We start from the raw sequence: 13829 nt of genomic DNA, 5'->3' as shown, positions 1-13829 counted from the left end.
GGGGATTTCTCTTATGCTTTTATCTTTTTTTCAGAATATTATATTTTTATTTTTTTTAAATAGGGAATTTGGACATCTGGGCCATAACTGTGGAGGAAAGAGCGAAACATGATCAGCAGTTCCATGGGCTCAATCCAACGGCGGGGTATATTACCGGTAATTATCAGTAATTAAGTATCTTCAGAAATTATTTTTTTTTAATGTTAAACACTTTTTTTTTAGAGTTCTTGGCGATTTTTTTTTATTTTTTATTTTTTTATTTTTTATTTTACAAGTCACAAAAAAAAACTAAAAACTAAAATCCTGCAGTTTTCACACTGACCAGTAGACCCAAAATATGTTAAAGGCGTTATCCTATGGAAAATATTCAGCAGTTTTCAAACCAGCCCCTGTATCTAAATACATTTGTAGTAGCATGTAATTAAAGGGGTCGTCTCACTTCAGTAAATAGCATTTATCATGTAGACAAAGTTAATACAAGGCTCTTACTAATGTATTGTGATTGCCCATATTGTCTCCTTTGCTGGCTGGATACATTTTTCCATCACATTATACCCTGCTCGTTTCCATGGTTACGACCACCCTTAGCGGTGGTCGTGCTTTTACATTACAGGAAAAGGCTCTAGCCTATGTGCGGTCCCACGGTCCTGGCCACCAGAGAGGCCAGCACTTTTTCCTATAGTGTGCAAGCACGGCCAACACTGATGTATTGCAGGGTGGTTGTAACCATGGAAATGAACAGTGTATAATGTGATGGAAAAATGAAAAAACTTCACCTTATTATCAGTGTTTCATAGTCTGAGTTTAGAGATAAGGAGCCATCAGCTTCCTGTCTGACGGAAGAGAGAAAATTAGGATTCTGCTAGTAGAGAATCTCGGCTCTGTACAGAGAAAAGGGCTCCATATTTTTAATAAAGACCAATTAAAAAAATGATCTTTAGTTCATAATGAGTACAATGTACTATCCTGTGCGTAAGGGATAGCATTTAGGCCCCTTGCAGATGAGCGTGAGCGGATTAGGTCCGGATGCGTTCAGTGAAAAATGCGCTATTTCGCAAGCAAGTTCATTCAGTTTTGTCTGCGATCACGTTCAGTTGTTCAGTTTTTATTGCACGGGTGCCATGCGTTTTGATGCGTTTTTCACACGCGTGATAAAAAACTGAATGTTTACAAACAACATCTCTTGGCAACCATCAGTGAAAAACGCATCGCATCCGCACTTGCTTGCGGAAGCTTGTGATTTTCATGCCGCCCCATTCACTTCTATGGGGCCAGCTTTGCGTGAAAATATAATATAGAGCATGCTGCGATATTCACCCAACGCACAAGTGATGTGTGAAAACCAACGCTCATGTACACAGACCTATTGAAATGAATGGGTCCGGATTCCATGCGGGCGCAATGCGTTCACATCATGCATTGCACCCGCGCGGCATACTCGCTCGTGTGAAAGGGGCCTTAGTAACCAGATTTGCACAGGTGAAATCCACAGCAGATTACGCGTCCATCACGTGCTGCAGACGATTCCCTAGCGGAAAACCAAGCTCGCTGCGGATTTTCACATCAGAAACGCACTCGTTCTTTACGTAAATTGCTGCAGATTTCACCGCTTTCATCATAGCAGAACTGAATGTGCAGCAATATCCCCACATGACGCATACGGATCCAGCTGTGGATTTTTGGTGAGGTCCACAGGAGAAATTTTCCGCCCTGACAACAGAATGGAATTAAGCCATTGTCTGTTTCCAAGGGCAACCACAAGAACATTGAAAGCAGTTCTTAGCATAAGACGAATAAAGTATTTGGCAAGTTCCTAAATTTTATTTTTATTTTTTTAAAATAAATTTTTTGAAAGCGCTTTCGTTTTGATTGCACGCTTAAAAGCAGCCCCTTATTGGATGTGGTCAGGGTTGATATTGCTGAAGGATGGTGGGTGCGGAGACCGGTTATGGTAAGAGAGCCTCCTGTCCTTTTACATGCTTTCTAGTAATGGGATTTTCTGCTAATCTTGCTCAGAATCCGATTAATTTGGGGGAATGGGCGCTCTGTTTCCGAATGCTGCTCCTTCCACCTACGCTCAATAATTAATTTTAGCAGGTTCATGCCCAGCCCAGGAGCTCTGATTACATTAATATGCCAATTACAGTGCACTGTATGGATTCCAGACCCCCCCACCCCCCCCCCCCCTCCTTGCTCCAGAATGGGGCTGCTGGCTTCTAATATGTTTATGGATGCCGCAGAAGGAAAACTATCAATTACACAAATGAACGTTGACTCCCCCATCATCTCCTTGTCCGATTTATTGATTTTCCACTGGAATAAGTTGTAGTTATGATTGCGGAGTCAGAAAATTCAATTCACGATGCATCCTTGGACGCTTGGATTGGTCACGCATGTATGTTTATTACAGTAGGGGAATAGTAATAATCGTTATATAGCGCCACCATTCAAGACATCACAACTGAAACGCTAGGAGTGAGGGCCCTGCTAGCAAGAGCTTACAATCCTATAAGGAGATGGGGGTAGTAATAAGCAGCAGCCAGACACCTGTAGTGCCGCTTATCAGGGGTGCATAGAATTCAGCATGGCTCTTTTCTCTTAGAGGGGTCCATAGTGGGGAATCGCCTTTTTTCAGAATGTAAAGGGTTTGTTTGATGACGACCACAAAAAACAAAAACTCACTTTGATCCGAGATGCTCTAATACTAGGACCATAGATAGGGACTGAAATCAGAACATTGGTGAATGGGTCCGCAATACATGGAGCACCAGCCGTGTGCATCACGGATGCGGACCCGTTCACTTGGTGCTTCCTGGGATTCTGTGCCTCCGCACCGCAAAAAGATGGAGCAAGTTCTATCTCTTTGCGTAACGGACGGATCGCGGACCCATTCAAGGGAATGGGTCCGCCATCCGCATGCGCCTGATCCGCGGTCGGTGCCGTGCATTGCGGACTGCAATTTGCGGTCCACAGCACGGGCACGGAGGGGCAACGGTCGTGTGAACAAGCCCTAAAGCCATATTATCAGTTTGATAGGAACTTGGTCATAAGGAGTGTTTGATGTCAGGACGTCTGAACATTTTTAATAAAGACAAATTGCAAAAATGTTTTTAGCCCAAAATGAGTAGAATGCAATAATAAAAAATTGCCCCAGAAGGTGTTAATACCCTTTAAAGGGATTATGCTGTGATTGATGGAAATACATTCAAATCAGACCTCATACAGTACATGACAAGCTCTTTCTAACAAAGCTAGAACCAGCCCTGTACCTCACATGGATCCAGAGATCTCCCCATTCATTGCTCCGATAACTCTGCTACATTTATTTCAAGCTGGGGGAGGGGGGGGGGTCCCTTCTGCTGCAGCTCTCACTGTAACTTTCACAACTTCTAACAGAACATATGGCTGGTAGCAGTTGAAGGATGGAACAGAGCACGTGTGACCACCTCAGTGAGGTAGATGGAGATTAAGGAGAGGAACAAACAGCAGGTGGCGCTATACAAATACATTTTATTGTTGGTGGCTATACATGCTTTTTTGCATGCAATTACAAAAGTCTTGAGATTCAGGTGCTGGTTTGAAAAACTTTAGAAACTTTTTTTGTGGGACAACCCCTTTAAATAGAAATCGGTATAACCTGCTTGTCATAAGTCACACCGCTGGTTTTGTGCATCTCTTGAGTTTTTTGTGTGTCCTCCTGTCATGCCCAGGCGTTGTTGTGGACAGAGCCCAATAGCATGTAGCCCGCAGGACTGATGGCAACCTACTCAATGCACCGCTTGCCAAAATTGTATCAGATTTGTGGATCCAGAAGTCGCAGCCTTCCCTTCTGTATTGGGAGGCGATCACTCTTACAGATGTTAGTAACTATATTGTATTTTACTTTGTGTTCCTCTTTCCCTGCAGGAGACCAGGCCAGAAACTTCTTCCTCCAGTCTGGGCTGCACCCGCCCGTACTTGCACAGATCTGGTTAGTATCCTGCAGGCCGCTCGTGTTCCTGGGACCTCTCTTGGGGCTCATTTAGAGGAGCCATTTTCACGTGTGTGATATTTTTTTGTTCTTTAGCACCAGCCTATTCCACCAGCATGCTGTCTCCAGTGCAGCTCACAATCTAGATTTACACGGCCCGATGAGCAGCCGAACGCTTCCTTCCCGACAGCAATCCGCTGTCACGCTATTGCGATCACTCCTCCTCCTCCAGCCGTGTTGTTTCTGGGCAGCAGATTGCTGTTTAGATGGTGCGATCTGCTGCCCAGAAACGATTATTTATGTGCCTGCACGAACGTCCGGATCACCCAGTGAATGATGGTTTCGCTGGTTCATAGGGTTAATCGGCTGCACCTCACAGAGATGTTCGTCCCCAATAATCTGTCCGACAGTTGAGCCGTGTAAACTCGCCATATATCTTTTTGGGATTCCTCGAGAAAATTGCAGCATTTTTGTCCAAAGTCAAGGCTGTAGACTCGCTGATTCACGTCAGAGGGTCTACTAAAAAAAAAAAAATCTGTCCTCACATGGACGCCATCTGTGTGAGGTCTGTCTTTAATGGCTTGGTAGGAATCAGTTTTTTTTTATATATATATTTTTTTTAATGAAACTGATGAAAAAAACTGATTTCATGTAAATGAAAAATCTGGTTTTTAGCTAACGCAACACAGACTAATTCTACATCCCTCGTTTGAATAAGCCCTGTTTTCCAGGCTTGATAAGTTTGGCGCAGCTTCTAGTCAGAGCTATTAAAGGGGTTATCCAATGGCTATGAAGTTCAGACATCCTATAGGACATGATAATTTTTCTAACAAAGCTAGAACCAGTCCTGTACCTCACATGGATCCAGAGATCTCCTCATTCATTGCTCTGCTAGATTTATATCAAGCTGACAGCTCAGGGGGCGTGTCTCAGCTCTCCCTATCACAGCTCAGGAGGCGTGTCTCAGCTCTCCCCATCACAGCTCAGGGGGCGTGTCTCAGCTCTCCCCATCACAGCTCAGGGGGCGTGTCTCAGCTCTCCCCATCACAGCTCAGGGGGCGTGTCTCAGCTCTCCCCATCACAGCTCAGGGGGCGTGTCTCAGCTCTCCCCATCACAGCTCAGGGGGCGTGTCTCAGCTCTCCCCATCACAGCTCAGGGGGCGTGTCTCAGCTCTCCCCATCACAGCTCAGGGGGCGTGTCTCGGCTCTCCCCATCACAGCTCAGGGGGCGTGTCTCAGCTCTCCCCATCACAGCTCAGGAGGCAGTTGAAGGATGAAACTGAGCACGTGCGGCCGTCTCAGTGAGCAGGAAAAAGAAATAAGAAAAAGAGCAAACAGCAGGTGGTGCTCTACAGATACATTTTATCGAATAACTCAGTGGCTATGCTAATTAATTACATGTAATTACAAAAATATTCAGATCCTGGAGCTGGTTTGAAAACTGTGAAATTATTTTTCGCGGGACAACCCCTTTAACCCCTTCCCGACCTATGACGTACTGCTACGTCATGTGAACCACTGCGTTCCTGCAATTTGACGTAATAGTACGTCATGGTGATCGCGCGGGCACCGGAGCGGTGCGCGTGCGATCACTGCAGGGGCCCGGCAGTCCGTGGTAGCCGGGCCCCTGCTGTATCCGCCGCCATCGCTGGCAAGGCGATGCCTGCGGAATAACCCCTTCTATGCCGCGGTCCGCGCTGACTGCGACATAGAAGAGGTTTGTGTCGGGTGAGGTTCGCATCGAGTCCCTGCGCTGCTGTGGTGGGGACCCGATGCGACACAAGGCAGCCCGATGCCGTGCATAGGCTGCCCAATGCCTTGCACGGCATCGGGAACTGCCTTTTACGGGCGCCGAGGAGATCCAACCTCAGGCCCGGTCTCTTAGGCAACCTGTTAGTGTCATACACTAACAGGCAATGCATTACAATACAGATGTATTGTAATGCATTGCAGAGGGGATCAGACCCCCAAAAGTGAATGTCATAAATAAAGTAAAGAAAAAAAAAAAGTTAGTGTTTTTAATAAAATTAATAAAGTAATAAAATTAATAAAGAAAAAAAACGCCCCTTTCCCCTTATTTTATAATAAAAAAACAGAGAAAAAAAAACAACAAATCCCACACATATTAGGTATCGCAGTGTCCGTAATGACCGGCTCTATAAATATATCACATGATCTACCCTGTTTGATAAACACCATAAAAAATAAAAACTGTGTAAAAAAAAAAAAAGGCCATTTTTGTCACCTTACATCACAAAAAGTGCAACAGAAAGCGATCAAAAAGGCGTATGTCCCACAAAATGGTATCAATAAAACTGTCGCCTCATCCCACAAAATAATAGCCCCTACTTGAGACAATCTCCCAAAAAATGAAAAAAAAACTATAGCTCTCAGAACATGGAGATACTAAAACATCATTTTTATTTTTTTTTCAAAACTGCTATTATTGTGCTAAAGTGAAATACATAAAAAAAATATACATATTAGGTATTGCCTCGTCCTTAACAACCAGCTCTATAAAAATATTACATGACCTAACCCCTATTACATGACACTCAGACTATGGAAACACTAAAATATCATTATTTCGGTTTCAAAAATGCTATTGTGTAAAACTTAAATAAATAAGAAAATGTAGACATATTAGGTATTGCCACGTGCATAACGATCTGCTCTATAAAAAGTCACATGACCTAATCCCTCAGGTAAACGCTGTAAAAAAAAATTTGGTTACCTTGCCTCACAAAAAACTTAATATAGAGCAATTAAAAATCATATGTACCCCAAGATAGTACCAATAAAACTGGCACCTTATCCCGTATTTTCCAAAATGTGGTCACTTTTTTGATTTTCTACTGTAGGGGTGCATCAGGGGGGCTTCAAATGGGACATGGCATCTAAAAACCAGTTTAGCTAAATTGGCCTTACCAAAAACCATATGGCGTTCCTTTCCCACTGCGCCCTGCCATGTGCCCGTGCAGCAGTTTACGATCACATGTGGGGTGTTTATGTAAACCGCAGAATCAGGGTAATAAATATTGAGTTTTATTGCTACTGGAAAAAATGGATTAAAATGTGCCAAAAAAGTTAAATCGTGAAATTTCATCTCTATTTTCCATTAATTCTTGTGGAACACCTAAAGGGTTAACAAAGTTTGTACAATCAGTTTTGTATACCTTGAGGAGGGGTGTAGTTTCTAAAATGGGGTCATTTTTGGGTGGTTTCTACAAACCGGATTCCAAAAAAGTTGGGACACTAAACAAATTGTGAATAAAAACTGAATGCAATGATGTGGAGATGGCAAATGTCAATATTTTATTTGTAATAGAACGTAGATGACAGATCAAACGTTTAATCCGAGTAAATGTATCATTTTAAAGGAAAAATACGTTGATTCCAATTTTCACGGTGTCAACAAATCCCCAAAAAGTTGGGACAAGTAGCAATAAGAGGCTGGAAAAAGTAAATTTGAGCATAACGAAGAGCTGGAAGACCAATTAACACTAAGTAGGTCAATTGGCAACATGATTGGGTATAAAAAGAGCTTCTCAGAGTGGCAGTGTCTCTCAGAAGCCAAGATGGGTAGAGGATCACCAATTCCCACAATGTTGCGCAGAAAGATAGTGGAGCAATATCAGAAAGGTGTTACCCAGCGAAAAATTGCAAAGACTTTGCATCTATCATCATCAACTGTGCATAACATCATCCGAAGATTCAGAGAATCTGGAACCATCTATGTGCGTAAGGGTCAAGGCCGTAAAACCATACTGGATGCCCGTGATCTCCGGGCCCTTAAACGACACTGCACCACAAACAGGAATGCTACTGTAAAGGAAATCACAGAATGGGCTCAGGAATACTTCCAGAAACCATTGTCAGTGAACACAATCCACCGTGCCATCCGCCGTTTCCAGCTGAAACTCTACAGTGCAAAGAAGAAGCCATTTCTAAGCAAGATCCACAAGCTCAGGCGTTTTCACTGGGCCAGGGATCATTTAAAATGGAGTGTGGCAAAATGGAAGACTGTTCTGTGGTCAGACGAGTCACGATTCAAAGTTCTTTTTGGAAATCTGGGACGCCATGTCATCCGGACCAAAGAGGACAAGGACAACCCAAGTTGTTATCAACGCTCAGTTCAGAAGCCTGCATCTCTGATGGTATGGGGTTGCATGAGTGCGTGTGGCATGGGCAGCTTGCATGTCTGGAAAGGCACCATCAATTCAGAAAAATATATTCAGGTTCTAGAACAACATATGCTCCCATCCAGACGTCATCTCTTCAGGGAAGACCCTGCATTTTTCAACAAGATAATGCCAGACCACATTCTGCATCAATCACAACATCATGGCTGCGTAGGAGAAGGATCCGGGTACTGAAATGGCCAGTCTGCAGTCCAGATCTTTCACCTATAGAGAACATTTGGCGCATCATAAAGAGGAAGGTGCAACAAAGAAGGCCCAAGACGATTGAACAGTTAGAGGCCTGTATTAGACAAGAATGGGAGAGCATTCCTATTTCTAAACTTGAGAAACTGGTCTCCTCGGTCCCCAGACGTCTGTTGAGTGTTGTAAGAAGAAGGGGAGATGCCACACAGTGGTGAAAATGGCCTTGTCCCAACTTTTTGGGGATTTGTTGACACCATGAAATTCTGATTCAACATATTTTTCCCTTTTTAAAATGGTACATTTTCTCAGTTTAAACTTTTGTTCCGTGATTTATGTTCTATTCTAAATAAAATATTAGAAGTTGGCACCTCCACATCATTGCATTCAGTTTTTATTCACGATTTGTATAGTGTCCCAACTTTTTTGGAATCTGGTTTGTATTATGTAAGCCTCACAAAGTGACTTCAGACCTGAACTGGTCCTTTTAAAAGTGGGTTTTGGAAATTTTCCGAAAAATTTCAAGATTTGCTTCCAAACTTCTAAGCCTTCTAACGTCTCCAAAAAATAAAATGTCATTTTCAAAATGATCCAAACATGAAGTAGACATATGGGGAATGTAAAGTAATAACTATTTTTGGAGGTATTACTATTTATATTATAAAAGTAGAGAAATTAGGAAATTTGAAAGGTGAAAACAGTCCCGGGGTTGAAGGGGTTAAATTCAATTTGCGAAATATTCCAGAGACCTCACCCCCCACCCCCCCCAATGTGGTCTGCTAGGCCTGCTACTTTGATTACGCATACGAAGATGTTCAGTTAGCATGTTGTCTTCGGCCCCCCGACCCATGACGTATATTGAGACATTCCCAGTTGACATCTGCGGCAGTGACTTCACTAGGTACTGGTAGAACAGAGTGACTGGCACCCTCCTGTGACGGGTACATTGTCGCCCTGCTTGGGCAGATGGGGTTGGCATCTCTACAGACGTGTTGCTGTTCTATAAGGATTGTCCACATCCCCGTCTGAGGCCGCTGTGTCTGCTAACTGAATTGCCCCTGATTTTCACTGCTTCGTTTGTCATGGCTCCTGACAGGCTCGACGTGTCGATTCTTCCCTAGAGATAAGCGAAGTCCTGTTCCTTCCTCTTACAAGACATTACATATCCAGTCTTGTGCGGAGAAGGCCATTTGCTCATGAATGCATTACATGCTCTCATTAAAGTACCGGTTTAGCCCTTTACTGGGAATTCGGCCAAGGATCTGCTGAAATCTGCTTGAATTACAGCCACAGATAAAAATGAATTGCGCTGTAACGGCTTAACAGGGGGCAGCGGTGATGTTTAATGTGGATGTAGGTTGTATTAACTCTTCTTACTTCTGTGGTTATGAGCGTTATCATGGTAACTTTCTTCCATTTTAAAGGGGTATTATCATCTTAGAAAGGAATGTACCGGTAGGATATGACATAAATTTATAATAGGTGCGGGTCCAACCTCTGGGACCCTCACAGTCCTAAGAAGAAAAAAAAAATCGCCGATCGTTGCACTGGATTATGGTCGATGGTGCCTTGTGTGTGTGGCTGGAAGACCTCCCCTGCGGTCCATAGCCCCACCCCTGCCTTTCTTTGGCTGAGGATGAACGGTACCAGGAGGAGATGGAAAGCTGTTTTCTGCTGGACTGTTCGCTCCCTCTTTTTATTTTTTCATTAAAGGCCGTGGACACTCTCCATGGGGGTAAACTAGGGCAAGGGCGTTTTTGTTTATATTTTTTACACTGCTGGGGGCGGAGGCTTCCACCTAGCAGAGACACCGGTGACGTCACCAGCACTAATGGGCAGGATTTGGCGCAGCCCTAGCCTGTAAAACGGCTAGGGCAGCACTAAAGTCGGCCCATCAGTGCTGTTGACGTCACTGGGGAACACTGCTAGGCGGAAGCCTCTGCCTCTTGCCCTGCACGATACCAGCGCAGGGCATGGGAGAGCATCAGAGCATTTTATGCTCCGATGCTCCTCTCCGAGGGGCTGTCTGGGCGAGGAAGGGGACATGTCCGGGATCAGCTCTGAATATGGACAACCCCTTTAAATAAGGGTTTCTGATTTTGTTGGTAGCTCAGAGATGAGGGCTATACATGGCTGTCAGATGATACTTCGGAGTGAAAGTAATGCTTACAGGTAGGCTAAAATGTAACCGTTTATTAATATTTTTCAGCAGTTTCTGTCATAAAGGCCCATTAAAAAAAATATTTTTTGCACAGAATGAGAAAAATGCAATTATAAAAAATGCCTCTGAAGGTGTACATGGCCTATACTTTCTAGATGCGTTCTTTCTACTTTCGCCTACATTTCCTTCTCTTGCGTCAATGCGTAGGATTTTCATATTTTATATTTTTGACGTTTTTCAGCAGTATCTCGGCGCCATAAGGGAAGATGTGGGTAGATCAGGCCTGATAATTGCAGTGGTAATCATTTTCCTGTTTACTTAATAATCCACCATCATATTCTCTTGAACTATAGCTACCGTAAATGGTGTCCATTAACCCAAGAGGGCCTGACAACGTTCAGGCTGACGCCTACAGATTAGTAACCTAACGTCAGCCCGTGGTTACGGTTATCTGATGTGACTGGTCAGCGGTACGGTCCCTGCGTTACAGCAGCTTATGGCGGTTATCACAATTCTCATGTATCTGGCTTTTAACTGCCTTTCTCTACATGAGCTGTCTAAGCTTTACCAAGGATACAAAGGTAAAATAATTACCCCTAAAAAAAAAAAATCAGGTCTTTTCTAGATATTCTACACTGAATGTAATTAAAGGGCTAACAGAGCCTGACTGTTGGGGGTCTACCTTTTATGATATAGAGTAGGTCTCTACCAGCTGGCCTTACACATTAGATTGTCACCCGAAATAGACTATAGTACTCAATGTCAGCAGCTTCTAAAGCAAATATAATTTTAGGGTGTAAAAAAAAGAGAGCTAAAAATCCATGATCCCAATGTAATATTAACTCTTTATTAAACCTCCCCTCGTAAGACCACATTTTCAGTTTTGGACTGAATAGAGTTCACAGACGGGACGGAAGGTCTCTCTAATGAGAGGCTAGAAAAATTTGGCCTGTTGAGCTTGGAGAAAAGATGCCTTATAGGGGATCTCGTCCACATTATACGTTCGAGATCAGTACAAAGAACTGGAACATGACTTGTTTCTTTCCAGGACTTTATTCAGTTCCAGGAGGCATTCATTACATGTGGAGGAAAGATAATTTAGAAGTCCGTATTTTTTTTTTTTCATTTTTTTTTTCATTTTTTTTTTTACAGTGTTCATCTGAGGGGTTAAGGTCATGTGATATTTTTTTAAAAATTCATTTTTCTTTATTTTGGCAAAAGGTTTTTTTTTTTTGTTTTTTTTTACTTGAAACTTTATAACTTTTTGGGGGAAAACCTTTTTTTTTTCACTATTTTTTTTTTCCCACTCTGGGACTCCTACTTTTGGAGGTCTGATCCCCTTTACAATGCATTACAATACTTCTGTATTGTCATGCATTGGCTGTAAGTGTATTACACACTGTGTAATACACTTACAGCTTCCTGCCTGTGAGATCCAGAGGTCTAGATCTCGCAGGCTCTCCTGGAAGGCAGCCACGATGCGTAAGGAAGGCATCGGGCTGTCATCGGGTCCCCGTCACAGCAGGACCCGATGGCCACCCCGCACATTTCTGAAGCCCGCACGTGCCGCAGTCAGCGCTGACCGCAGTCATGCAGGGATTAATGCGCTGGCCCGATCACCATGCAGTACATGTACGTCACTGGTCCTTAAGCCTCGGCCAGATATGACATGCATGTACGTCATGGGTCCTTAAGGGGATAATATTATAGACATACAGCGAAAGATGGAAGGAAACCTTCTTAAAAATAATACATAAAGCATATCTAGGATTAAACATCCCAAAAAAAAAAAAAAATCCAAAAAGAATAACAAACTATCCTAAATGTAACTCCTCAAACACAGACCTATGGCACGGATTATGGACGTGTAACAACGTTCAAACCTCTGGCAAAACATCCAACAATATATAGAAGCACCCGGGAAAATTACTAGATCCGATATCATAAATTTTTCATAACAAAGAACAAGACGGGAAAAATCTAACATCTCAAGTCCCACAAATAATCCATGCCCTACCATTAGTAGTTAAAAGATGTGTCGTGAACTCCTGGATGCACCAGACGACCCCCACAACTACAGAAGTAATATCCCAAATGAAGTACATGATGTGTATGGAGAGAATAGATACTCTCCTGCATCGGTGCTGACCGCTTTCAGTGCAGGCGCAGATACAGGGGGTTTTGCTGCCTATATCTGCGAATGCTTTGGATACCTTCCTCCTCGGCACAGTAGAAGACGCAGCCCAGAAAGTAGCCTCCTGGGTAAATCCCTTCACCAGCATTGACATGGTGTCCACCAGCGTCAGCTTTTTACACGAGAAATTGATGGGGAACGGATGCCCTGAAAAGGGGGTCCTGTCGTAATAAAGGAGTGGTATTGGGGTATCCTATGCTGATAACTGTCAGCTCATTGCAGATTTCTTCATAAAGTGGACAACCCTTTTAAGGGGGGGGGGTCTCTACCTAGTCAAACATGAGCAATAAATCCCCAAACACTGTACCTTTTTATCAATTAAAACTTCACTTTTACTAGTTTGGTATAAATACTCAAATATGCTAAAATATAACAGAAAGATTAAACTTACTAAAGTGCTGGACAGTAAACGAGTGCACACAAAAAAGAACGGTCTTGCCAGATGCCGCTTGTATGGTCAGACAGATTATTCAGAGGGGTAGAGCCGGGCAGAGCTGGGTGATGACCCTACTTGGCCTCGACTAAGCTAATTGCCCCTGAAAGTGGCGACCCCCTCTGGACGGTCCCTAATTAAAAGCTAGGATGCCCTATTGCAGCCCTGACACAGGTGGTTCCAGCTCTGCGCTGATGCGGTAACCAATATATATGGGAGATCCCAGATGACAAGATTGGTCCTGACGCGTTTCGTTTGGATGGTTGGCCCAATTTCATCAGGGGCCACACATGAGATTAAGGGCCTCAATGCTAGTGAGCAAGAGAATCCACCTAGGTGTTTCAGGTGGACTGAACAGCAGGCGAATGGCGGTATGGCGTTTTTTAATCTGAACACCGTGAGAGATTTATCAAAACTGGTGTCAATTAAAACTGGCCTAGGCTACTTTCACATCTGCGTTTTGCTGGATCCGTCATGGTTCAGCAAAAAACGCTTCCGTTGTGATAATGCAACCGTTCTGAATGGATCCGGTTGTATTATCTCTAAAGTGACCAAGACAGATCCGGCACGAAGACCACTGTAAGTCAATGGGCGCCATATCCGTTTTCTTTTGTGTCCGAGAAAACTGACCCGGCACCATTGACCTCCATTGTGTTGCATGCCGGATCCGTCTTGATCAGTATCCCATG

General features: G+C 43.5%; 1 protein-coding gene across 5 annotated transcripts in view; it reads left to right on the top strand.

Moving 5' to 3' along the window:
• Positions 1-13829, top strand: part of ITSN1 (intersectin 1) — a 163377-nt gene that overhangs the window by 35800 nt on the left and 113748 nt on the right. For all 5 annotated transcript variants that reach the window (XM_040423145.1, XM_040423144.1, XM_040423142.1 and 2 more), the window contains exons 3-4: positions 64-156; positions 3907-3970. In XM_040423145.1, coding sequence (XP_040279079.1) covers positions 64-156; positions 3907-3970 — 157 coding nt within the window. The remainder of the gene's footprint in view (positions 1-63; positions 157-3906; positions 3971-13829) is intronic.

The sequence above is a fragment of the Bufo bufo genome, chromosome 3 (genome assembly GCF_905171765.1).
Source record: "Bufo bufo chromosome 3, aBufBuf1.1, whole genome shotgun sequence".
NCBI classification, from domain to species: Eukaryota; Metazoa; Chordata; class Amphibia; order Anura; family Bufonidae; genus Bufo; species Bufo bufo.
The sequence above is the reverse complement of the archived record's forward strand: the minus strand, read 5'-3'. Positions and strand labels throughout refer to the sequence as shown.